The 25,450-nt window shown below is 38.2% G+C and overlaps 2 protein-coding genes across 7 annotated transcripts in view; both read right to left on the minus strand.

Annotated features, from left to right (window-relative positions):
• Window positions 1-509: 509 nt before the first annotated feature.
• Window positions 510-16,832, minus strand: smarce1 (SWI/SNF related, matrix associated, actin dependent regulator of chromatin, subfamily e, member 1). Of its 6 annotated transcripts, none has more exons than XM_052132210.1 (11): window positions 16,765-16,832; window positions 15,807-15,859; window positions 14,764-14,807; window positions 13,649-13,747; window positions 12,600-12,680; window positions 9,146-9,277; window positions 8,873-9,044; window positions 4,015-4,187; window positions 3,836-3,937; window positions 3,498-3,732; window positions 510-1,372 (listed from the first exon to the last, which is right to left on the minus strand). In XM_052132210.1, exons 2-11 carry the CDS (start codon window positions 15,811-15,813, stop codon window positions 1,155-1,157), a joined length of 1,263 nt encoding a protein of 420 aa, XP_051988170.1. In that variant the 5' UTR covers window positions 15,814-15,859; window positions 16,765-16,832; the 3' UTR covers window positions 510-1,154. The 6 variants fall into 6 exon arrangements, with proteins under 6 accessions (XP_051988170.1, XP_051988168.1, XP_051988169.1 ...); XM_052132208.1 differs by having other exon boundaries at window positions 12,588-12,680; XM_052132209.1 differs by having other exon boundaries at window positions 13,643-13,747.
• A 3,885-nt stretch (window positions 16,833-20,717) lies between these two features.
• Window positions 20,718-25,450, minus strand: part of ca10b (carbonic anhydrase Xb) — a 32,264-nt gene continuing 27,531 nt past the window's right edge. Inside the window, exons 8-9 of the mRNA XM_052132575.1 lie at window positions 23,663-23,834; window positions 20,718-21,747 (exon numbers count right to left, since the gene is read on the minus strand). Of these exons, the coding sequence (XP_051988535.1) occupies window positions 21,725-21,747; window positions 23,663-23,834 (195 nt within the window). The 3' untranslated portion in view covers window positions 20,718-21,724. The remainder of the gene's footprint in view (window positions 21,748-23,662; window positions 23,835-25,450) is intronic.

The raw sequence follows: 25,450 nt of genomic DNA on the forward strand, positions 1-25,450 counted from the left end.
GCTGGTCACCACAATAAGTGAATATGGTATGAAAAGACCAGTTTGACCAGCATGCAATTCACATTCGATTTATGCTTCTGGTTACTATACTTTAGGTAGTTCACTTGTTTGTCAGTATTGGATCTAGAGCCGTTGTTAATGTTTGTTGTGTGAACTCCACATCCTCTTAGTTACCACTTTTGCCTTTTCCTGTTTTAGAGGAGACAGAGAAAACTGATAAGTGAACATCAGCATGTGAAATGGACACAAGCTACACAGGATGGCATACAGCATTGATGAGAGATACAGGAAAAACAAAAAACAAAAAACAAAAAACTTTTTGAAGAGAGAAAAAAAATGTAGCAGACTTAGCCTCAGGAAGGAACTGAGACACTATAAACAGCAGTTAATATCTGCACAACTTATTTAGTCAACTAAATAAGGCCTGAAGTCTTTGATACACACACACACCAAATAATTTACCTATACAACGACCATAAATAAACAGCAGCATTTAAAACAGACAAAGATATCACTTTATTGAGTGAATAACTTCCAACAATACAAAAACACAATTAATCATCCAGAGGTTTACTGTAATACAATTCAATGTTGCTACGAACAGAACAATGCCCCCTGTGCTCTGTAGTAAACAAAAATAAAGGTTGAGAATATTTACTCAACTAAACTAGTAAAATATGAAACAAAGATAGACTGTAAAATTGTAAGACAGTGCCAAAGCAAGCAAAAACAAAAATCCTTGAATATGTTTTACTCAAACAAGTTCGTGACTGGTAGATGCAAGCACTAAATTTCACACGTGTTAAGTTATTCTTGCTTAATGGCAAAAAAAAAAAAAAAAAAAAAACACTTTCAAGAGCCATAAAGCCCCAGTGTTTAAGTGGGCTTGTAACATCTGGCATTAAGTAAAATGTTGTGCCTGCCTGTCACAAAGCTGACTGAATTTCAATGGAGCAGCAATTAAGATCTAGAGTTCATGTGACATTATCAGAGTACTGCAGTCCTTTCAAAATATCTTTCACTGTAAGATACTGAGGGGGATTTCAACTGTTCTCACTCGCTCTACTGCCAGGTCATGGGATTCAAATGTTAAATTCTTAAGGACATAAGACTACAATGAGCAAAGTGAGACCAAGATTAATGGGGTGGGGTTATTATGACTGGGCTGGCAGTCGCTCTTCAGGGGTGTTGTCTGAGGCCTGGGGTTCTGCTGGAGGTCCAGAGCTGCTTTCAGAAGGAGCAGTGCTGTCACTAGTGCCCTCATCTGTAGCGCCCTCTGCAGGCTCAGGTTGGGCCAGTTTATCTCCAGTTGCAGCTGAGGCACCTTGTTCTGCCTCCGGAGGTCCTTCAGTACCTTCAGCTGGAGCCTCATCTGCAGAATAGACAACAAATAGGTCAGTTAAGTCAAATATCTTACATACTGCCATTTTAATGTTTAATCTTTGGATCGTTCAGGGTTTTGATGTTGCCATCCGGACTATGGTGGGTTTAATTTCACTGCTTTTCTCAACCCAGATAACTGTAACCCATTTTTGATAACTACTGGTTTAGAGCTGCATTTCACAATCCTGGTACAGAGGACCCCAGCGCTGCACAGCCGTGGCCAAAAGTACTGGCAGTTACATACATTTTGTGTTTTGCAAAGTTTGCTGCTTCAGTATTTGTAGATTTATTTTTTTCACATGTTTCTATGGTATACTGGAAAACAATGATAAGCATTTCATGAGTTTTAAAGGCTTTTATTGGCAAAAACATTCAATATATGCAGAGTCAATATTTACAGTGTTGACCAAGGTTCTTCAAAACCTCTGCAATTCACTCTGGCATGCTGGATATCAGCTTCTGGGCCAAATCCTGACTGATGGTGATCCATTCTTGCCTTATTAGTGCTCCGAGTTGATCACAATTTGCAGGCTTCTGTTTGTCCACTCACCTTTTGAGGATTGACCACAGGTTCTCTATGGGATTAAGATCCAGGGAGTTGCCTGGCCACGGATCCAAAATTTCAATATAATGATCTCAGAGCCACTGCATTATCACTCTCGCCTTCTGACATGGTGCTTCATCATGCTGGAAAATGCATGGATCACCAAATTGCTCCTGGATCGTTGGGAGAAGTTGCTCTTGCAGGATGTTTTGATACATTCTTTATTCATGGAAGTGTTTTTCGGCAGAATTGTGAGTAACCCCACACATGGATGGTAAATGGTCTGCACTTATATAGTGCTTTTTAAACCTTAGAGATTACCACAGCGCTTTACACCGTGTCTCATTCTCACATTCACACACCAACGGCGGCAGAGCTGCCATGCAAGGCGCTAGCCTGCCATTGGGAGCAACTTGGGGTTCGGTGTCTTGCCCAAGGACACTTCGGCATATGGAGACGTGTTGGACGGGAACTGAACCGTCAACCCTGCGATTGGCAGCCGACCCGCTCTACCACCAGAGCCACAGCCGCCCCTATGGTCTCAGGATGCTTCACTGTTGGACTCATGGTAGTGCTCACCTTTTCTTCTCCAGATGTCCCAAACAGTCGGAAGGGGGCTTCATCAGAGAAAATAACTTTGCACCAGTCTTCTACTGTCCAATCATTGTATTTCAGTCTGTCCTTTATGTTTTTCTTTGAGAGAAGCGGCTTCTTTGCTGTCCTTCTTGACACCAGGCCATTGTCCAAAAGTCTTCACCTCGCTGTGCGTGCAAATGCACTCACACCAACCTGCTGCAAATTTTCTTCAAGTTCTGCACTGGTGGTGACACGCTTCCGTAGCCGCCAACTCAGGAGGAGATGGTCCTGGCGCTTGCTGGATGTCCTGAAGCCTTCTTCACTGCAGTTGAACCTCTCTCCTTGAAGTTCTTGATGATCAGGTAAATGGTTCTTTCAGGTGCTATATTCTTTGCAGCAATTTCCTTGCATGTGAGGCCATTTTGATGCAAAGCAATGATGGCTGCATGTCTTTTTTTTTTTTTACATGTAACCATTGCGAACAAGAACACAATAATTGCAAGCACTTCCCTCCTTTTATAGCAATCCGTCTGCTCTTATAATCCAATCAGAATGATAGAGTGATTTCACGACTAGTACTCGTTCACACTTTCCCAGGTGCTGCTGATATGATTAGTGAAATTATATTAACTGGTCATTTTGTGCCAGGGCTAAAAAAACTGAAATTTGGGTTTTTGTGATGGTTAATTGATTTGGGCAATGAAACTTTTTGCAATTATTTAAAATGTATCTGATCACTCTGCACAATAAACTAGAAACAATGTGAATCAACACCACAACAACTGAAGCAGAAAACTTTGCAAAACACAAAATTTGCCTGCCAATACTTTTGGCCACGGCTGTACATTGTCTCTCTTATCTAACACACCACATTTTACAGATTAAATCAAAGACCTGAAATGATTGTTTCAGATAAAGGAAAATGTGCAGTGCTGAGGTACTCCAGGATCAGGATTGAAACCCACTGGTTTAGTGGGTGGAATGGAAATCTGACCTGTCTCCATGGGCGTGGGCTTATCCTCTCCATCCTTGGCCTCACTGGTGGAGGTCTGCTCTGGGTTGGCATTGGTCTGGGCACTGGCTGGCTGCTGTTCTTCTTGAGCAGCTCTCTCCACCTGCTCTGCCGCTTCCCTCTCTCTTTCCTCCGCCCTCCGGCGAGCTGCCTCCTCCGCAGCAGCCATTTCAGCTGCCAGCTTCTCCATGTCCACCTCCACCTTCAGACCGCACAACTGGACAAACAAACAAACAGTGAATCAAATCATTGATGGCGCATTTGGCATTTAAGCTCAGTCTAAACAGAAAGGATATTAGTTCGGCAAAAAAATTTCACACCCGTTTGAGCTCATTGTTGAAAGAATCTGTACTCTCCAGAAACCTTCTCTTCTTATCCTGATGTCGGTCCTCGATTTGAAGCAGTTCTGCTTCAAGCTTTCTCTAAGATAACAAAATCAGTTAAAAGATATGCATAATAGTCCTCATTTTTTTATTTGTTTGTAAACATGACCACTGACCTGGTGAACCATGAGAGACTGGACTTGTCGTTTGAGGACCTGCATGCGAGCAGTGGTCACCACTGAGCGAACATCAGGCACCACAACCTCGCTCAGAATGTCGCTGATCAGCCGATGGTTCCTCTGGAAACGAGCTGCAGCTGTATGCTTCATGGAGAACCCGTCGTCATAGTCTAAAACATATCAAATGGCTGGGTCTGAGATTTTACTTCTGGAATAATTTCATAAATACAGAATACATACAGAGCTAAATAGTTGGTGCCATCTTTCAACATTTAAAACATAACTTAAGTATCATGTCTCCATTTGCGTGCGATTTCACACTTGGATAAGGAAAATATGTATTGTAATTTTCAACCTCTAATCCTTCACCTTCCTACATATGGATCCTTCTTCCCCTAATCCATACAAGGGATGGGTACGAGTACCCAAGTACTTGGAAGAGACAGCAATGATCGATCATGAAAATGCTTGACATGACTTTTCACTGAATTCGAAATTCAGTGACAACTACCCGACAACAATACATTTAGTATCAAAGAGGGAACGTATTTTTAAATTTGAGATTGTCATTTTTAGATGTTTGTTCGTTTAATTTTTTACGCCATGCCAGTTTCTATGGCAATATTCATGGGGGAGACAGGTTTAGTTATTTAAAAATATAATAAATTTCCCTAAAATCCTTCAAATTAAATTTGGATTCACTTGATTAAAAACCTTTTCAAAAGTATCAACTGAATAATACAGGTTTATCAGATGTGTAGAGGTTATGACAGTCCAGTAAAATATGTTTAATGGACAGCGGGGCAAGATGAGCACTTTGGTGAATTTTCTCCAGATAGTAAAAATTGGTGTGCGAGTCTTGTATGTCCCATCCAGCATCGTATGTCTATATGACTTGATCCCAGCGATTATTAAAAAGGTAACATATCTTGTTCCAACAACAAGATTTATTTCCCATAATTTATTGTTTAAACATTGATCCAACTCCAACTGCCATTTGTTTTTGATATATACATTCAGAGTTGGTTTCAGATCTGTGGAAGGTATAGGGCAATTTAATGGTTCGGTATTATAGTGCTTCTCTGGCAGCTCTGTCTGCGTGTTCATTACCAGAGATTCCTGAGTGTCCAGGAACCCAGCAGAAAATATTATATATTTTATATTATAAATATTAGATATTTTGTGCGTATACTGCTCTTATGTCCAGAAATTGCTGATGAAAATCATGTGGATGCATTTTGGATTACATCGTCCTGGATGTAAATAGGCATTCAATCCATTATTTCAAAAGACATAAGGTGTGGTTATCTATAAAATCTTTAATCTTTCATGTTGTGTTACAGTGATTTCTGCCCCACAAAGTGTTATGACTATTAAAATCTCCCATGAAAATTAAAGGAGATGGGACCTGTAAAATGTATAAAAGAGAGAGTACTGTCTAGTGATAATTGCGTTTCTAGAAGACATATGGCTAGAGGGTTAATAATTGTATGGATGCAGCAGCTCCATTAAATTTGCCCTGATACCATGAAAGTTCCATTGGATGATAGAATTTTCCATTACCTATTAGGGAGAATAGGGACAGTTTTCTTGGTTCTGCATTTAAGGGATGTACTTCTATGGCGTTCATTCTCTTTCATTTCCACATCTTTTGTTTGTTTTGCCTTTGAGGTTTTTGATAGTTTAGAACTGACCATAGTTTTTATTTGCCTTTTGGTTTCCTGTTATTAAGCTCTGACTGGAGTGAATTTCATTTAGAAAAGTTTCACTCTGGGTTCCTGTATTCTGCATCTTTGGGGGAATATTACTATGGTTAATGGTTTGGGGTTTGTCTTTATTCATCCAGGTGATATCTGTCTGACAGTCTATTGTTCTCACAGCTTTTTTTGCAATAGAGGCAAAGGTTTTATTCAGTGTAAAAACATGGGCGACATCCAGCATTTCTTTTCTTCGATGTAACTGATTCTCTTAGTACACCTGATCTTCTGCATTTCCTTTTCTTTGATCAACATGGGATACTGTTTTGATGCAGCTGAATGGTCACCTGAGCAAGTATAAAATTTTGAAGGTTTTTCACTGCTCTCTTTGTCGTGGCCTACCTCCCCACAGTTACAACAGGTATGTTTGTTAGTGCAGCCCTTAGATCCATCGCCGTACTTTTGACAGTTGAAACACCACAGAGGGTTGGGTACAACCAAGTCCACTGGAACACTAAAGGATCCAATGCAAAGTTTATCTGGGATTAGCGGTTTAAAGGCGAGGATGCACGTACCAGTTTTAATCATTCGCTTTTCTCTCTTGATTATTATTCTTTTGATGTTCATTACTCCTTGGGTCTTGAGCTCATGCGTTATTTCTTCATCCAAATCATCCAACTCTCTAGTTCAGATTACTCCTTTACTGTAGATCAAAGTTGGATGAGGAGATGTCTGTATTTGAACTCCAGCTAACATGCTGGCATGTAGTGGATTTTCAGCATTGGCCTTTTTTACTGAACCTGTCCAGATCATAGTTTTTTCACCTGCCGCTATTCCGGCAATACCTTTTTGTATTAAAGGGGAAAGCTTGAGGATTGGAGAATCTGGAGCAGCAACTTCAATGATGACGAATTTTGGCAAGTCATCATTACTCTGCACAACAGCACATCTATTCTCTGAGGTATTTTTAGTTTCGTCATCTCTGCTCTCCACCAACCTTGGAGCCAAAAGTTAGGGATGCACAGCTCAGCGGATCTCCAGCAGATTATGCATCAGGGATACAGGGATGATATACTCAAGCAAAGTAAGCAACAAGTTGCTCAATTTACTTGATTGACCCTAAGCCAACGCCTGTTCAGTTATCACAGAGTATTCCCAGGGCATGTCTTGACCAGCCAATTGATTGGATCGAGCCATTCCAACCTCCCATCTAGGTGAAGTAGGAGCCAAAATATAGTGTTGAAATAGTGGAAGATGCAGCAAACCACATTTCTCAGCAACCAGGATCTCTTCCTCCACCGACGCGGGTCGTAACACATGGCAAACGAGTCATGCTTTTCCTTATTTCTTATAAAGGAAATGGGATAATAATGATCTGTTTATATTCCAGGTCTTTACAGAGTGATGGAAAAACTTTTTGCTGTAACACTAGCAGGGTTGTTCTCTCTTGCCTAAGGAGACGACTCTAGCAATACGGAGTGGAGCATGCCACTGTTCCTTTCACAGGCTCCCATCATAAAGATGGGCCCCGAGCCGTACCTGACATTTTCAGATGTACCCAACCAAATTGATAAACAATGCTGCAATGTTAGCGTTTGTTCTACAGGTTTACGATAATCAAAAGAAAGTTAAATCCACCATGTTTTGAACATCTGTCTCTGCAAACGTTTGCTACGCAAGTTTTATTGTCATTTAATGTAGAAACTTTGACTCAATGTATATTATTTAATAAAAGTGAAGGTTTATCATTGACTACAAATCTCCAACTGTGCTGACTTGTTTGTGTAATGTCACGCACCTGCATTTCAGCTAAATCAGATCTGAAGTAGGGCTGGGATAACGATTAATCTAGCGATTTATTTTTTCGATGCATCGATTAATCTAACGATTAATTTTTTTCAGTTCGATTTCGATTCGATTAATGGACTTGTGACAACACCGGTAATACCGGTTTCATCAGGGGTGGGGGTGTATAAAATGTAAAAAAAAAAAAAGAAAACATTTGCCGATTGACTGGCGATCTGATCAATCAATCAATCAATCATAATACGCCATTTTTGTCCGACAAAGTAGTCAGGAGAGAGAAGATTAACGTTGGTGGATTTGAATTTGAATAATGGATTGTAGGCTACTGTACTGACATCTTTCCGCGGTTAAAACAACAGTCCTTCTGATGTAGGCTACATTCATGTTTAGCCTATTTGATGCTATAAATTAACCAAGGAAAAGATGATCGGTTCACGAGCAGCTTTAACTGAGGCAATCTGTCAGGACATATTAAAGAGCCACAAAATAGTAGGCCTATTTATGGTTTAATTTTCTTTGAATGACCAAATTTGAAAGTTGAGACTTTATTAAATGTTACCTGCTTGGTCCTGTCTGTCAGCACGTTGCCAGTGTCCTCTATGTATTTTTCACTGAGCGTAGCTGAATGTAACAGAATGCAGAGTCTTCATAACAATTTTCAACTTATCACTGCGTTTTTAAAAAATGGTTTAAGACTGGTTTGCAGGTACAAAGTTGAGAAACAGAGGTGCGCACCTACTAAGCTTATTATGGTAGCCTGAAGGAAGAACAGAGATGCACTGTTCTGAGCATCGTTTTGAGGAACAGCGAAACTTTACATAATGACAAAATATCACGCATTGTATTTTGATTATGACCTCTTTTGTACTTATTGTAACAGACTACATTGTTCCAGTGTCTATTCATTATTATAGGCCGTTATGATGACACGCAATTCAGCAGTCAAATATATATACCATTTATGCATTTGGCATATGCTTTTTGGCAGATACCATATGTATATACTATATTTGTATTTGTCTATGCACCCCACCTCGCCAGAGTACTCAAGTAAACAAAATGACATCCACAATCCACACTACGACTGCATTTGTTCTACACCAATTATTACCCGAACATAGGAATAACCACAATTCTAGATCACCAGACTCTGGTATATGGCAGTTCTAGTACTATATTTGAAATTCTTCTAGCATTCATATTTAGCAGTTTGGGATTTTTCATGGTACTTGAGAACCAACCATAGCACTTGACATGTATGATTAGTACAATTACCCTGTAAAGGTAATTGCCAAAACAATGTGTGCACTTTCTGTGCAGCAAAGGTTGTCATTAAAGGACACCAATCTCACCATCAGGGTCCTCAGCAGGCTGGATGCTCATATAGGGCTCGCCTTTGTCTAGTCGTGATTGTCTCTGCCGGCTTTCCTCCTCTAGGGCAGCTTCAGCGCGGTTCTTAGCGTTGACGTATGCCAGGTAAGCTGGAGAGTTGTGGTAGGCCTTCAGAGAGTCATTATACTCGATCTGTGGGCAGAACAACCACTTAGTGTCCATAAAGACTTTTTGACAATCACTGTCATATTGGTCGCACTCATAAAGAGCAGCCTCTAATGGTAGAAACAAACCTTCTCAGCTTCGTATTCATTTAAATAGTCCTGTTTTTCTTCATCAGTGAGGTCCCTCCACATGCCACCAATAATCTTTCCAATCTCCCATAACTTCAGGTCAGGATTAGAGGCTTTAACTTGGTCCCAAACCTAAAAAACAAACAAATGTGGGCTCAGCCTCAACAGAAAGAATTACGGGATCATGGAATCTACAAAAAAAAAAAAAAAAGTGAGAAGGGTCAGGTTTTTTTTTTTTTTTTCCAAACAGAGAGAAAGAGCACCAATCTTTTGTCAACCTATCTGATGAGTATTGTGTGCAGAGATGACCCTTTTAAAAGTCCTAATTTGAAAGTTTACCATCAAAATTACAGAATTGAGAGATTAAAATGAATCACTGATTTCAAGTCCAAGTAACATTTACTCAACAGCTGTAATATCTGCTTTGCATTCTATTATCTTTATACAAACAATTAGGGATGCACTGATATGGAATTTCTGGGCTGATACAAATAATTTGCAGCTCATTGTGGCTGATACCGGTAACCAATATTTTTTTATTTAAAGTTTTAATTTTTAAACCTGGAGCTGCTAGCTAATTAAAAGCTACTTATTTGACAAATAAGTGAGATTGAAAAGATTGGAACCTCTTTACTGCTGCTATTTTAAGTTTGCCAGATGTAACATGAACCAGAACTTTGCCTTCATTACAGATGTATGCAGATTTGAATGAGAAATACTGTAGAAGACAATGCACTTTCATAAACTGTATGGTGACCATCTAAATGAGTATTTACCATAACCCTGATGAAAGACGTAATAATCCAATTAACCAAAACGAGGCGATAAATTAAAAGCTTGTAATGGATATTAAACAAAACGTACAATACAAACCCTAAACCATGGTGTAATATTTATGCTAGCAGCAAGACAGTGGTGGTTTGTGTGTTATGCATGTGTGGGCATTTCCTTTATAGATGCTTATTACAGCGCTCATCGGTGACAGTTCCACTGTGTACCATATGAAATGTAATTACAATCATAATGGGAATAGGTGAAAACGTCATACTGATAGAATAGTAGTAATAACGTTAGAAAAGTCTTAACTCATAGTACAACAAGCACATTTGTTTCACAAACAAACTAGTGCCTTTAGCCATCTCGTATCACACTGTGATGATAATTTTAAGATCTTTGCTCTGTGTTACAGTGTTTTGGATTGCTGTATTTGCATTGATTTGCTGTAACTAACGACACAATATTTTCCATATTCCGTTTGTTTTAATGGCACTTTGTTACTTCCAGCTGATGATCAAAATCAGCTCCAAAACAATGTATGATGCAGAGATTTTGAAATTATCCACCTAGAGCGACATTCACTGATGCAAGCACACGCTCGCTTAAGTCTGCCCGAGTCTATGCCTAAAAGAAAAGCCACAGTCAGTTAGAGATTTTGAGAATTGTCTCGGCAGAATAAAAATTGGCATTTTCCAATCAGCTGGTGTTTGCTTTACACAATTTGCCTACTTCATTAAGATTCTCTACTTTCATTGGATAGTCAGAAATACCCATTCTAGTTTGGAAACGCCCACTGATTACATAATTGGCATTCCATACTTTCATTGGATAGTTGAAAACGCCCATCCCAGTTTGAAATTGCCCACAGATTGCGGAAATATAATGGGTGTTTCCCAGAGACCTATACTTCGTAGGATCGGTGATGATCTGGGGGGTGCTTCAGCAAGGTTGGAATTGGGCAGATTCATCTTTGTGAAGGACGTATAAATATTGCCAAGTACAAGGTTATCCTGGAAGAAAACATGCTTGCTTCTGCTCTGACAATGTTCCCAACTCTGATGATTTTTTTTCCAGCAGGACAATGCTCCATGCCACACAGCCAGGTCAATCAAGGTGTGGATGGAGGACCACCGTATCGATCAAGAACCTGTCATGGCCAGCCTAATCTCCAGACCTGAACCCCATTGAAAACCTCTGGAATGTGATCAAGAGGAAGCTGGATGGCCACAAGCCATAAACAAAGCTGAGCTGCTTTAATTGCACCAGGAGCGGCATTAAGTCACCCAACAGCAATGTGAAAGACTGGTAGAGAGTAGGGATGTGCACGGGTAGTCGAATATTCATATAGTAAAAATACTATTTGAATTTCGCAAAGTTTTGCTTTGCTGGCGATACATACAGTGAGATGCATGTTAAATCCTGAACACACAAACTAAAACTGGCAGTTATAACAGAATGCACTGGGAGGCACTATTGAGTGTGGACACAAGTTGATCACATTTGTTGAACAAACAGTTCTGTCAGTACATTCAGAAGAAAAGCAGGTAATTGTGAGAATGTGGCTTACTGTGAGAAAGCTGGGTTCCTGTTTAAATGTACTGGATAAGCGGTGTACAATTTAATTTCACATATGTGCAGCTCGGCAGAAAGCAGCATCCCCATAGCAAAGTAATACCAATGATGCTTCTGTAAACAACAAACATGGCATCCAAGAAAGACTTTGCTAGCTGAGGTAAGGGACATTCCATCATTTAAACTGGGGTGTATAAATGCGTATAGTTTACAGAGCATGTGGATATTCTTGTTTTTCTCAACAAAAACGTGACATGAGATACAATATAAACATGATAACTATTATATGGTGAGTGTTTATAGTCATCCTGTACGTTAACTGCGTCAGTCTACTTCATTAGCGGTTTATTTTTCTTCCCTAATAGAGAGCATGCCAACAAGCATGAATGCTGTGATTGAAAATCAGGATTATTCCACCAAATATTGATTTCTGAACTCTTCCCAAGTTAAAACATTAGTATTGTGTTTAAAAATGTATATGAACTTGTTTTCTTTGCATTATTTGAGGTCTGAAAACACACATCTTTTTTGTTATTTTTGACCAGTTTCCATTTTCTGCAAATAAATGCTCTAAATTACAATATTTTTATTTGGGAGAAATGTTGTCAGTACTTTATAGCATAAAACAAAAATGTTCATTTTACCCAAACATGCGTATAATTAGTAAATCCAGAGAAACTAATAATTTTGCAGTGGTCTCTTAATTTTTCCCAGAGCTGTATATATCAGCCACCAATATATTGTGCATCCCTACAAACAATAGTTTGTGTAACTACATTGTTTCTACTATAACCAATTTGTATTGGATCATCTTCAAGCACACTTTTTGCCCGTAACAGAAAGATAGTGTTCCGAAATTCCACAATATGCAGAACAGAAAGCAATGAATCAAACTGATTATTAGTCATTATTCCCACTCCCCGCTTTGGTTGAACAGAGTGAAAAGCAAGCAATGAAGCGATGTTGGGGTACACCATCTGAAGGGGTGGAGTCAGGCCACTGACCGCCCCTCAGCTTTCAAGCTGATCGCAGAAGCACTTTCCTCAGCGATTAAAATTACAAGCAGTAAAAGCAGACACCGTGGGTGTCTTACCTTCCTGCTTACCTTCCGGCTATACCGCATGTAGGGCATCAGCGGCTTGTCGGGTGGTTTGGGCGGCTTAGGAACGGTGATTCCTGAGGAGTTCTGCAGGAGAGGGAGAGAAGCCCACAAGGAACGTTATATACACAAGAGCCATATGAGATCACCACAGGACACAAAGAACTATCATAATGGAGCACTATGGAGAAAGGAGGCAAAGCACAACTGAAAACGATGACAGCATGATCTGCTTCTGTACGGGGGAAGGACACATATCTGAGAGACAAAAAAAATACACCTCATTATCATTACACTGAGAAAGCCATGCATTAAACTCCTTGAAACAAATCAACTGCCAATTATGGATTGCTCTAAGCTTCCCTAATGATTGTGCAGAGGTTTGTATAATTCCAGCTGACAGTTAAAATGCCTTGAGCTTGCTAGGAAGCTGTGCCAAGTCATCAGTGCATGAGGCTACAAGCCAGACAGCGATATCAGGGGCTAAAGTGTTCACACTGAATGCATTTTTGTATCAGCCTGTGCTGTTTTCCAATTGGTTTTCTAAGTTAAGATGCACTAGACAGACGTCATTGACCATTGTGCTGCGCCTCCCTGTTATTTTTCATCCAGTTAAATTGTTAAAGTGCAAGACAACGTTCTGTCTGAACGACCCTTTACACTGTTTGGCACAGGCATCAGAAGACACACGAGTGGACAGGCATTATCTCTCATGCATGATGGTGTGATAAAATGGCCAACGGGGCCAGGGGGAACAATTCTGAAAAGCAATCACTCTGAAACTACAATTCAATTACATCCCGTTATACAGAGAGAGTGACTGCTTGACAGAAACATGAGGATTATGGAAGATACTGGCTGATAGAGCTAGACAACTACACTTAAGGCTTAAAACCTTCAACTACTTGACATACTAACACTCTACAAACTATAAATCAGTCTGTACAGGACGAGTTATTGTTCTGGCTGGCTGGTTAGCTTTAGTGTCCTCTTGTCTGGGGTTTTAATCCCTCTGCTGATGCTAAGGCCCTAGTTGGCACCGGTCCTACCATTACCCTGTTGTTCCCGCCGGGGTTCCCTCCCAGCCTGTAGTTGTTGTAGGCCAGATGGCTGTATGGGTTGTACCCCACAAACCCAGGGGTGGTGGGCATTTGCTGATGGAGACAAATGAGACAAAACACGAATGAGAAATGACACAAACAAGGGAGGAAGGGACAAAAAAAAAAAAATGAGAAGAACCTGTTTTTTCTGTCATGGTTTGCATAAAACATGCAAAAAGCAGCAAACTTTTATAGCAGCACAACCTGGGATTATTTTACATCCATTTGAAGCAAGCCACAAACACTATGTGGTGGTGGTGGGTCTCAAAGTGGTAATAAAAGGCTTTATTAGCTTTGTGGATTTAGATTTGAGATATTTTAGCCAAATTTCATAGAGCATGTTTACATTCACGTTCTTACACCGATTATGCTTAGCAAGTTGACAAAAACGGTGTTCCTTTATTATTGTTAACTCATAAACTGCTCAAGAATAATCGGATCAACATGGGTAGATTTTTGCCTATTATGACGATTTCGCATTGTATGTAAAACACCTTTACCGATGTTCTTACAGGCTTATACAATGTGCACACGTGTTGTGTAGATGTCTCTTTATTGTCTGATGTCAAAAGCAGAAAATAAAGTGATTGTTTTATATGTTATGTAAATGAAAATTTCTTGCTCCGTCTGATTTTTGGGAGTTATCAGCATTTTAGTGTGAATGAAAACGGTTCATATACTATGTCACCCTAGCCCTCATTTTAATACTGGGTTTGTAATCTAACCAAAAGTAAAGAACGATAATTTAGATAAAAATTTGATCCCAGTTTTAAAAAATTACCATTGAAAATGAGTGAATTGGTCTTGCCCCCCTTTACTGTGAACAGTTCTGATGATCCACTGTAATGTATAACAAGTGAAAAATGTCTATACGTAAAGGGAATTTAAAGCCTTAAAAATAAAAATTATATATATATGAAAATAAAATTATAACAATCAAAACAGCCACCCCAAGTGATACTGTGACCTTGCCACAATCCTTTCCTCTCATCTCTAAGTAACCTAAAGTACAGGTCTGGGTGATGGAGGGAAGGGGCTGTATGAATGATTGGCATGTTTTGAATACTTACTGTTGTGGGGGCTGGGGCAGGGGGAGGGGCATAGGACGGCCGCTCTGAGAGAGAGAGAGAGAGAGAGAGAGAGAGAAGGAAAAATTAATTGATTGTGATGAATGAGCTCTGGCACCACTTGGTATAGCCAGTGGGCAAAAATGTATTTTCACGCATCAGTTCAATTAGCATAATTGAGACACTTAAGAGGCCATCACAAGTGGCAGGCTACACCAGAGATGTTATCAATGATCAAATACAGCTATATAAACAAACCTGCATTTGAGCTTTAAAACATATATACTTTAATCAGTGTATTAAAGGGATAGTTCCCCAAAAAGAAAATTCTCAACATTTACTCTCATCATGCAAACCCAGATGTGCATGACTTTCTTCTGCAGAACACAAATGAAGAATTTTAGAAGAATATTTCAGCTCTGTAGGTCCTTACAATGCAAGTGAATGGATACCAGAACTTTGAAGGTCCAAAAAGCACATAAAGTGACTCCAGGGGTTTAATCCATATCTTCAGAAGAGAAACAGATCAATATTCAAGTCTCTTTTTTTTTTAACTATCGATCTCCACATTCAAACAGCCCTTGTCTCTCCTAAAATGTATTTTGTTTTTGCCAATTCACAATGCTCATGCATATCACCACCTACTGGGCAGGGACGAGAATTTATAGTAAAGGACTTAAATATTGATCGGTTTCTCACCCACACCTATGAGATTGCTTCAGAGTATGTGAATTTATCACTGGAGTCATTTGGATTACTATTATGCTGCCTTTATGTGCTTTTTGGAGCTTCAAAGTTTTGGACCGTGTTGACTTGCATTGTGAGGACCTACAGAGCTGAAATATTATTCTAAAAATCTTTATGTTCAGCAAAAGTCAAACATTTGGCATGGAGTAAATTAGAGAATTTAAATTTTTGGGTGAATTACCCTAAGAATGAAACAGAGGAAATATCAAACACAGGAATGGAACAGTATATTCATTAGAGCCATTTCTGAAGGGTTTAAAATGGGTGACGTTTAAAACTATGTTGAAATGTGTTCTTACTTGACATCGTGTTTGCTGGATTGAGGATATCAGGCTATTGCCAGCATTTGGTTCTGCAATAAGGTGAAAACTTATTAGACAAAAAGGCATGCTTTCAATCAGTCCAAAGGCACTTAACTCAAACGGCAATTTCTTAAATTTAGACTAACGTAGCATGATAAAAACACATGAAATGTTCATGATAAAACTTGCATTTCTTTAAATATGGCCCATTTCTGGTAATTCAAAACAACAATGCACTCGCCCGTTTAGCCTTTATTTTAAAACAAAGGATGGTGGTACACAGGAAAGTCCTCACTCATATTGTATGTTACGTTACAATTAACAACAACAACAACAACAACAACAACAACAACAACAAAGATTGTCAGGCCTGATGGATGCGGATAATGGCGCACACAATGAGGCGAGAGAGCTTTTAGTTCACCAAGAGTTTTCTTTATATTCAAACGTAAAAATGACTACAGCAATTGGTGACAAATACAAAATACGTGCAACTAACACAAACGTGAGGTAAATATATTGTTCTTGGCAAGCTATAAGCTTCCTGGGGACATGAAAGTAAGCTGGTTGAGATGCTAACATGCAAAACACCAATGAATGAATCGGCTAACATTAGCGGACGACCAGCACAATTAAATATCATATCTGACTATGAGAAATAACTGTTTCCTGCACGTCGGTTAGAAAATGAGATATACTCTAGTTTAAATTATGATTAATATTTTCAAAATAATCTGATATTATATATTTTACGAACACAAATTGGGGTTATCGAGAGAACGGCATGTGCTAACTGGCTAAAGAAAGTCCGAAACCCGTTTAGGAGATGAGAATTTCTTCTCAAAAAGCTGCGATTTTAAACTCGCATGTGTCAAAAGGTAATATAAATAACATGTGGTTTGGCTGAAAACAGTGTATGTTTAGGATACAATAAAGGACGTTAGCACATACTCACCATAACTCCTTTGTTCCCTCAATGGTTATCCGCCAGGATGTGACACATTTTGAGCTTCATCTGACCTGATTTGCACATTGTTGCCCCCTACTGGCTACAATCTGGTACGGTAATAACCCTCCGCCATTTTGCCGTACTTGGCAACAAAATGACCACAATTTGCCAGATTTATGAAATTTTTGAATGAATAAAATAAAACCGAAAAACAATGCTGTTTTCAGATATCTCAATGATTACATTTATATAAATTATGTTTATACACACACACACACACACACGCACACACATACAGAATGCAAAGGTCTTAACTTAAGATGTTTCACAAAAGCATTTGTCTTAAGAAGGTTATTTACATTTTCAGCTTTAGTGTGTCAATAGGAAATATAAATGTTAGACTCCCAAACTTTAACTATTTTAACTGCAACAGATGGCATGTTCCCCACAGATCCCCCCACTGAACATCGAGTCTGAGATTACAAGAAGAGACAGCAAATAGTTAGAAGAACTGTGGCGAAGTCTCCAAGAATCTTGGTACATCCTATCTGCCAAGAAAAACTGTGTCCAGGTGTTCCTAGGAGAATTGGGGCTGTTTTGAAGGCAAAGGTGGTCACACCGAATATAGCTTTTTTATGTTTACTGGACTTTGTATAAGTGATCAAAGAAAACTATGCCAGTATGTATGTATGTATATATATATATACATATATACTGGCAGCCAAAAGTTTGGAATAATGTACAGATTTTGAGGTTTGGAAGGAAATTGGTACTTTTCTTCACCAAAGTGGCATTCAACTGATCACTGTATAGTCAGGACAATAATGTGAATAATTACTATTACAATTTGGAAAAAAAAAAAAAATGTGTTCAGAACTTCTTTAACTACTTCAAAGATTTCTCATCCAAAAATCCTCCACGTGCAGCAATGACAGCTTTGCAGATCCTTGGAATTCTAGCTGTCAATTTGTCCAGATACTCAGGTGACATTTCACCCCATGCTTCCTGTAGCACTTGCCATAGATGTGGCTGTCTTGTCGGGCACTTCTCACGCACCTTACAGTCTAGCTCAAGGGTCGGGAACCTTTTTTCACTGAGGAGCCCATTTTTTTATTTTTGGTTGATGCATTTTTTTTGAAAGAGCCATAGCACAAACTAATAATGTACTATTTTCAAAAACAATGTTTTTCAACAAAAATGTTTATTATGCCCATTGACTACAAAAAAAAAAAAAGAAAAAAAAGAAGAAAACAAATATGCAAAAACTATAGGTAACATGTTGTAATACAGGTGTTTGTGTGGGTCTCCATAAAATTACTTCACTTCCCAAAATAATAATTGCCTTTGAAATATTGCGATATCCGATTATATCGTCAACCCCCCTGCCGAGGGTCAGTGAAAATTTTTGTCTTATTGATTTTGCTTTAGAAATGTATTTATTGTAACACAAAAAACTTAAACAAAATACATTTTGTATTTTCACTTTAAATGAATTGAAATAGCAATTAAAATAACAAAGTGATCAAAAAATCTTATATATAACCATCTCCCCAAATCCAAACATTTACCATCTTCAATAGCCCCATTTGTCATCACCCAAGTACAGTCAACTACACCAGGTGAAATAAGCCTAATAAATTCCCTTGTGTTCCCCAAAAAAATGCTGCCAAATGAGTGTTCTTATCGAATGTGTTTGCATTGCATTTGGTAATACAGTTTATGCTGTCTAAAGAAAAGAAAATAGAACTTAATTTTAGGTTCAAGGTGTCTTGTGTTATTTTATGATTTAATGACTTTGTATCTTTAATACAAATATATATATATATTATATATAACAGGGTTGCGTTCACAAAGATTAAGAGCAAATTGCTCTGTTGAAATAAAGCGAAACTCACAGCACCTTCTGAGATGATCTGAGATCATTTGCAGCTTTCTCATGACTTTATTCTTACAAAAAGTTGGCACACATTCACTTTCATTGTATGGACCTACAAAGCTGAAATATTCTTCTACAAATCTTAGTTTGTGTTCTGTAGAAGAAAGAAAGTCATACACATCTGGGATGGCATGAGAGTAAATGCAAATTGGATAAAAGGGTACATTTATTGTGTGAACTATTCCTTTAAGTGGAAACAGTGTTATAAATGATAAAATAAAACAACTTGTTATTAGTGAAATCTTATTCGTGTGAGATACATTTTTTAAGTAAACAAAGTTGAATGAACAGATACATTTGTGTATGTCTAACAAAGGTTTACTAGTTGTGCTGACAATTACCATATTAAAGTTCAATTTACTTAAAAGGTAATGACGCAAAAATGCTACTTATATATTTTAAGTAAATCCAACACCATTTTTTTCAATGCATTTGTATTAAAGGGGCAGTTCAATCAAAAAATAAAATTTTGTCATCTTTTACTCACCCTCATATTTTTCAAAACCCATGACTTTCCTCCACGGAACACAAAATGAGGTGTGAGGCCAAATGTTATTCTCAGTCACCATTCACTTTCGTTATTTAGAAAAAAGATGCAAATAAATTGAATGTCGACTGAGGACAATATTCTGCCTAACTTAATTTTGTGTTCCAAATAAGAAAGAATGTCATAGGTCACAAGTTTGGAACAAAATAATGGTGAGTAAATGATGATAGAATTTTCATTTTCTGGTGAACTATCACGTTCACTTTACAGCTTTAGAATACCCCATGTTCACAAATGTACACAAATGTTCACAAAAGAGAATTGTTCACATTGACCACTTAAATGATTTATTGGGCAGATATCACTCAATTAATTTAGCACTGTAAACACTCAGAGAAGGCAACATGCTCAAATTAGTCCCAGAAACAGGCTTGAAATCCTTTTGTTTGCCTAGTGTCAATGTTAAGTCCATATCCCTGTGCATAGAGCAAAGGTATTTGAAGCATTGATTGCACCTGCCTTCTGGATACAAACAGCCCGGGCAGACTGTATCCAGAAGTGTAATTGAAAGTCAGTGTGCCTCATCGAACTGCTGTCTACTAAGACATACAAGGAATTGCTTTCACTGTCTTTGTGAAAAAAATATATGTTTGAGTAAAATGAAACTCTATAAAGTTCTCCCAAATTCAAGTTAAAAACATTGTCATTTAGAGCATTTATTTGCAGAAACAAGAAAAATCTGGCACCAACAATCAACCATGCGATTATCTAATCAGCCAGTCATGTGGCAGCAGTGTATTGCATAAAATCATGCAGATATGGGTCAGGAGCTTCAGTTAATGTTCACATCAACCATCAGAATGGGCAATAAATGTGATCTCAGTGATTAGGACTGTGGCGTGATTGTTGGTGCCAGATGGGCTGATTTGAGTATTTCTGTAACTGCTGATCTCCTGGGATTTTCACACACAACAGTCTCTAGAATTTACTCAGAATGGTGCCAAACACAAAAACATCCAGTGAATGGCAGAATGGCCAGATTGGTTCGAACTGACAGTCTACGGTATCTCGAATAACCACTCAGTACAATTGTGGTGAGAAGAATATCATCTCTGAATGCTATTCTGAGATGCGAATTGGCACTGTTTTGGTGGCACAAGGGGGACCTACACAATATTTTTGCAGGGAGCTTTCATTTTGTGGCTGATTGGCATATCTATATCTATCTATCTATCTATCTATCTATCTATCTATCTATCTATCTATCTATCTATCTATATATACTGTATATTTATACAGGGTTGGGAGGGTCACTTTTGAAATGTATTCCACTACAGATTACAGAATACATGTCGTAAAATGTAATTTGTAACGTATTTAGTTAGATTACTCAAGGTCAGTAACGTATTCTAAATACTTTGGATTACTTCTTCAGCACTTTCACTTGTTTTGACTATAAAACTCTGCCAGTACAGTAAGACAAAATACACATGTTACAAATACATTCTCTGAAAAACCTAAATATCTTATGCAGTGTTGCTTCTAAAACAAGATACATCTAATTAATTTGTTTTAAGGCTTTTTAGATATTTTAACAGGAAAAATGATTATCAAGAATTTGAATTTTGCCTTAATATAAAAGGTTTTACTAGAAAAAAGAAATGATGATCTAACGTGAATTTTCTTGATAAAAAACATGATCGTGTCTGGTAATATGTGCATGTAAAATGGCTAGAAATAGTGTTTTATCTTAGCATAAAGCTGACAATTGACACAAGGTTTATTTCTATTTATTCTGCTCCAAACTTACTTCTCTGTCTGCTCGTATGAATGTAACACATCAAAAGAAAGTGTTTCACTGCTGTTCAAATGCACTTTGGATCGCATCATTTATATGTATAAATGTTTTCCATCTGAAAGGACTAAATATGAAATTAAACAAATGACAATAAAATGCAAAGTAATCTCTTCAGTAATCAAAACACTTTTTGAATGTAACTGTATTCTAATTACCAATGATTAAAATTGTAACTGTAGTGGAATACAGTTACTTATAATCCCGTTACATGTATTCCATTACTCCCCAAACCTGTGTGTATATATATATATATATGTTGTTATAAACATAGAAACAAGTATAAAATAATTCTTGTATTTTTATTTAAAAGTCCTTTCCTCTTTTAATTCCTTTGTAACAGCCCTGTCTGGTGGTTCTCCACAGAGTGGCAGCAGGTATGGGGCATGCCTCGTTTGCTCGGCTGATGGGCACATGGATAAAGATTGGTTCCTGCCTGTGCTGTCGGTCTCTCCCCTTGCTTCCAGTACTTCCTGGGGGCTTGTTTGATTATTATTTTGGATGTTTTCAAGACCCTTATTTTTTTCCTGCTAATTTGAGTGTTCATGTTGCCCGCCAGGAGCAGGGCGTGTGCAACAGTCTTGTTGATAGCTTCATCTTGCAGAAAATGTCCAAACGTTTTCAGTTTGTTGGCCATATTCATCAGATTTTACTGGAAATTCAGAAGTAACTAATCAACATCAAGCTGTTATTTCAGGAGCCATTCATTCACTGAAAAGAGAAGCAGAGAATACAAACAGAGTCAAATAAGTTTGTCTCTGAAACATAACACCTATTCACCAAGACCCTTTTAAGAGCAATGGTTATTATAAAATAGCTCAATAATTATAATTGGCTATTTAGAGAGTTCAGCTTTAGAGTATGCTTGCTGCATGGAAAAGAGGCAATGTGTTATCTAATGGGTTTCTGTAACTGGTAGAGCATGCTTCTAGCAATTCCAAGATCATGGGGTTGATTCCCAGGGAGCCCACAAACTGATAAAATGTACTATATACCTTAAATGCACTGTACAGCCGTGGCCAAAAGTATTGGCAGTGACATAAATTTTGTGTTTTGCAAAGTTTGCTGCTTCAGTATTGGTAGATTCTTTTTTCACAATTTTCAATGTATACTGGAAAACAATGATAAGCATTTTAAAGTTTTAAAGGCTTTTATTGGCAAAAACATTCAAAATATGCAAAGAGTCAAAATTTACAGTGTTGACCCTTGTTCTTCATAACCTCTGCAATTCGCTCTGTCATGCTGGATATCAGCTTCTGGGCCAAATCCTGACTGAGTTGATCACAATTTGCAGGCTTCTGTTTGTCCACTCACCTTCTGAGGATTGACCACAGGTTCTCTATGGGATTAAGATCCAGGGAGTTGCCTGGCCACGGATCCAAAATTTCAATATAATGATCTCTGAGCCACTTTATTATCACTCTTGCCTTGTGACATGGTGCTTCATCATGCTGGAAAATGCACGGATCATCAACAAATTGCTCCTGGATCGTTGGGAGAAGTTGCTCTTGCAGGATGTTTTGATACCATTCTTTATTCATGGCAGTGTTTTTGGGTAGAATTGTGAGAGAGCCCATTCCCTTGGATGAAAAGCAGCCCCACACATGGATGTTTCTCAGGATGCTTCACTGTTGGCACAACACAGGACTCATGGTAGCGTTCACCTTTTCTTCTCCGGACTATCGATTTTCCAGATGTTCCAAACAGTTGGAAAGGGGCTTCATCAGAGAAAACATCTTTGCACCAGTCTTCTGCTGTCCAATCCTTGTACTTCCTGCAGAATTTCAGTCAGTCCTTGATGTTTTTCTTGGAGAGAATTGGCTTCTTTGCTGCCCTTCTTGACACCAGGCCATTGTCCTCACTGTGTATGCAGATGCCCTCACCTGCAACCTGCTGCCAATATTGAGCAAGCTCTGCACTGGTGGTGACATGATTCTGTAGCTGACTTCTCAGGAGGAGAAGTCCTGGCACTTGCTGGACACTCTGGGACGTCCTGAAGCCTTCTTCACTGCAGTTTAACCTCTCTAGTTGAAGTTCTTGATGATCAGGTAAATGGTTCTTTCAGGTGCAATATTCTTTGCAGCAATTTCCTTGCATGTGAGGCCATTTTGATTCAAAGCAATGATGGCTGCACGTCTTTCTTTAGAGGTAACCATTGCAAACAAGAACACAATAATTGGAAGCAAATCTTCCCTCCTTTTATAGCAGTCAGTCTGCTCTTATAATCCAGTCAGAATGATAGAGTGATTTCACGACTAGTACTCGTTCACAATTTCCCAGGTGCTGCTGATATGATTAGTGAAATTATGTTAACTGGTAATTTTGTGCCAGGGCCAAAATACTGTGAAATTTAGATTTTTGTGATAGTTAATTTTTTTGGCCAATGAAGCTTTTTGCAATTATTTAAAATGCATCTGATCACTCTGCACAATAATCTAGAAACAATGTGAATCAACACCACAACAACTGAAGCAGAAAACTTTGTGAAACACAAAATGTATGTCACTGCCAATACTTTTGGCCACATCTGTAAGTTGCTTTTAATAAAAGCATCTGCCAAACAGAAAAATTTGACTGTTATGGGACAAAGCATGTGTATATTGTTTATGTTTAGTGTGAGACAGACCTCTATATTGTGGCCTCAACATGCGGTTGTTGGGACAGTCCCTTTTCTGACTGAAGTTGATGTTGGTGCGGATGCAGCGCTGGTGCAGTGGCTGGGTCGGCCGCATGTTGTCACCCATACTCAGGAAGATCTGGGATGGCTGGTTTTGACTGAGAAGACGAAGAGATTGCATCTGAAGAGACAGTGAGAAAGACAGTTATTCCTTGATTCCTCTTTAGATTATATAACTTCAAATTAAACTTTATTGTTCTAAATGCAGAGTCCAAGTACAGAGCCAATGATATAGAGTTAGCATCTAAGCAGAAGTAAAACTAGTAATAGTGCATATAAATTTATTTTGGAAACGTGCAAATGGATAATGAAGTAGAATGCGTGAGGGACAGGCATAGTGCAATTGATCAAAAGAGGTATAAAATAACAATGCAGATGGTACAGTGTAAAATGGGTAAATATATATATATATATATATATATATATATATATATATATATATATATATATATATATATATATATATATATAAACACACACTACCTGTAATAAGTTTTTTAAATTTGACTGAAATGTTTCTTGTGATCTTAAAAATGTTTTGATCTGAAGGCATATGCTTACATTTTTAAGTTGATGACTTGGACCAACTACTAAAGAAAAGCAGCCAATAAGTGCCCAACATAGATGGGAACTCCTTCAATACTGTTTAAAAAGCATCCCAGGGTGATTCCTCAAGAAGTTGATTGAGAAAAAATCAAGAGTACATTTCTGCAAATTCTAGGCGAAGGTTGACTATTTTGAAGATGATAAAATATAACAGTTTTGATGACTTTACTCTTCTTCTAAATGTGAAAAAAAAAAATTATAATAAATAATAAGTGTTTCAAACTTTTGACCGGTAGTGTCTGTCTGTCTGTCTATCTATCTATATAAACACACCGATAATTTTTCATAGGTTACTAACATTGAATTAGTGTTAAGTATTTGTGGCATGTGGGGTAGAATGGCTCACTGTTTGGCAGGTGTTGCATGAGGGTCACCTATTTATGCATGTTGCTATAATGGCAAAAAATAAATAAAAAAAACACACCGATTAGCCACAACATTAAAACCACCTGCCTAATGTTGTGTAGGTCCCCCTCGTGCTGTCAAAACAGCGCCAACCCGTATCTCGGAATTGTATTCTGAGATTATATTCTTCTCACCACAATTGTACAGAGCGTTATCCGAGTTACCGTAGACTTTGTCAGTTCGAACCAGTCTGGCAATTCTCTGTTGACCTCTATCATCAACAAGGCATTTCCATCCGCAGAACTGCCATTCACTGGATGTTTTTTGGCTTTGGCACCATTCAGAGTAAATTCTAGAGACTGTTGTGTGTGAAAATCCCAGCAGATCAGCAGTTACAGAAATACTCAAACCAGCCCATCTGGCACCAACAATCATGCCACAGTCCAAATCACTGAGGGGGGGCAGGGGTGTCGGGATGTTGTCTATAGACTGTACTTTACTTTACTGTAGACTGCGTGGACTGCTTATAGAGAGTAGCAGAACTGCAACTCTGTACATATCGTAAATGGATAATTCCTACAATTCTGTGACGTTCCGGCTTTGAAAACTTTGAAAAATAAAACATACTTTTACAAGTTTCTTCATGTTTCATCATTACAGGGACATTTTAAAGATTAAGTCATACTGGTCAAGCTAAATTACTAAACAATTCAGATGTCCATTCAGTTAAATGGGCAGCATTTGGGTGGACAATAACAGGGTGGACATTCATTGGATAAATGAGAC

Source organism: Xyrauchen texanus, chromosome 8, assembly GCF_025860055.1.
Source record: "Xyrauchen texanus isolate HMW12.3.18 chromosome 8, RBS_HiC_50CHRs, whole genome shotgun sequence".
NCBI classification, from domain to species: Eukaryota; Metazoa; Chordata; class Actinopteri; order Cypriniformes; family Catostomidae; genus Xyrauchen; species Xyrauchen texanus.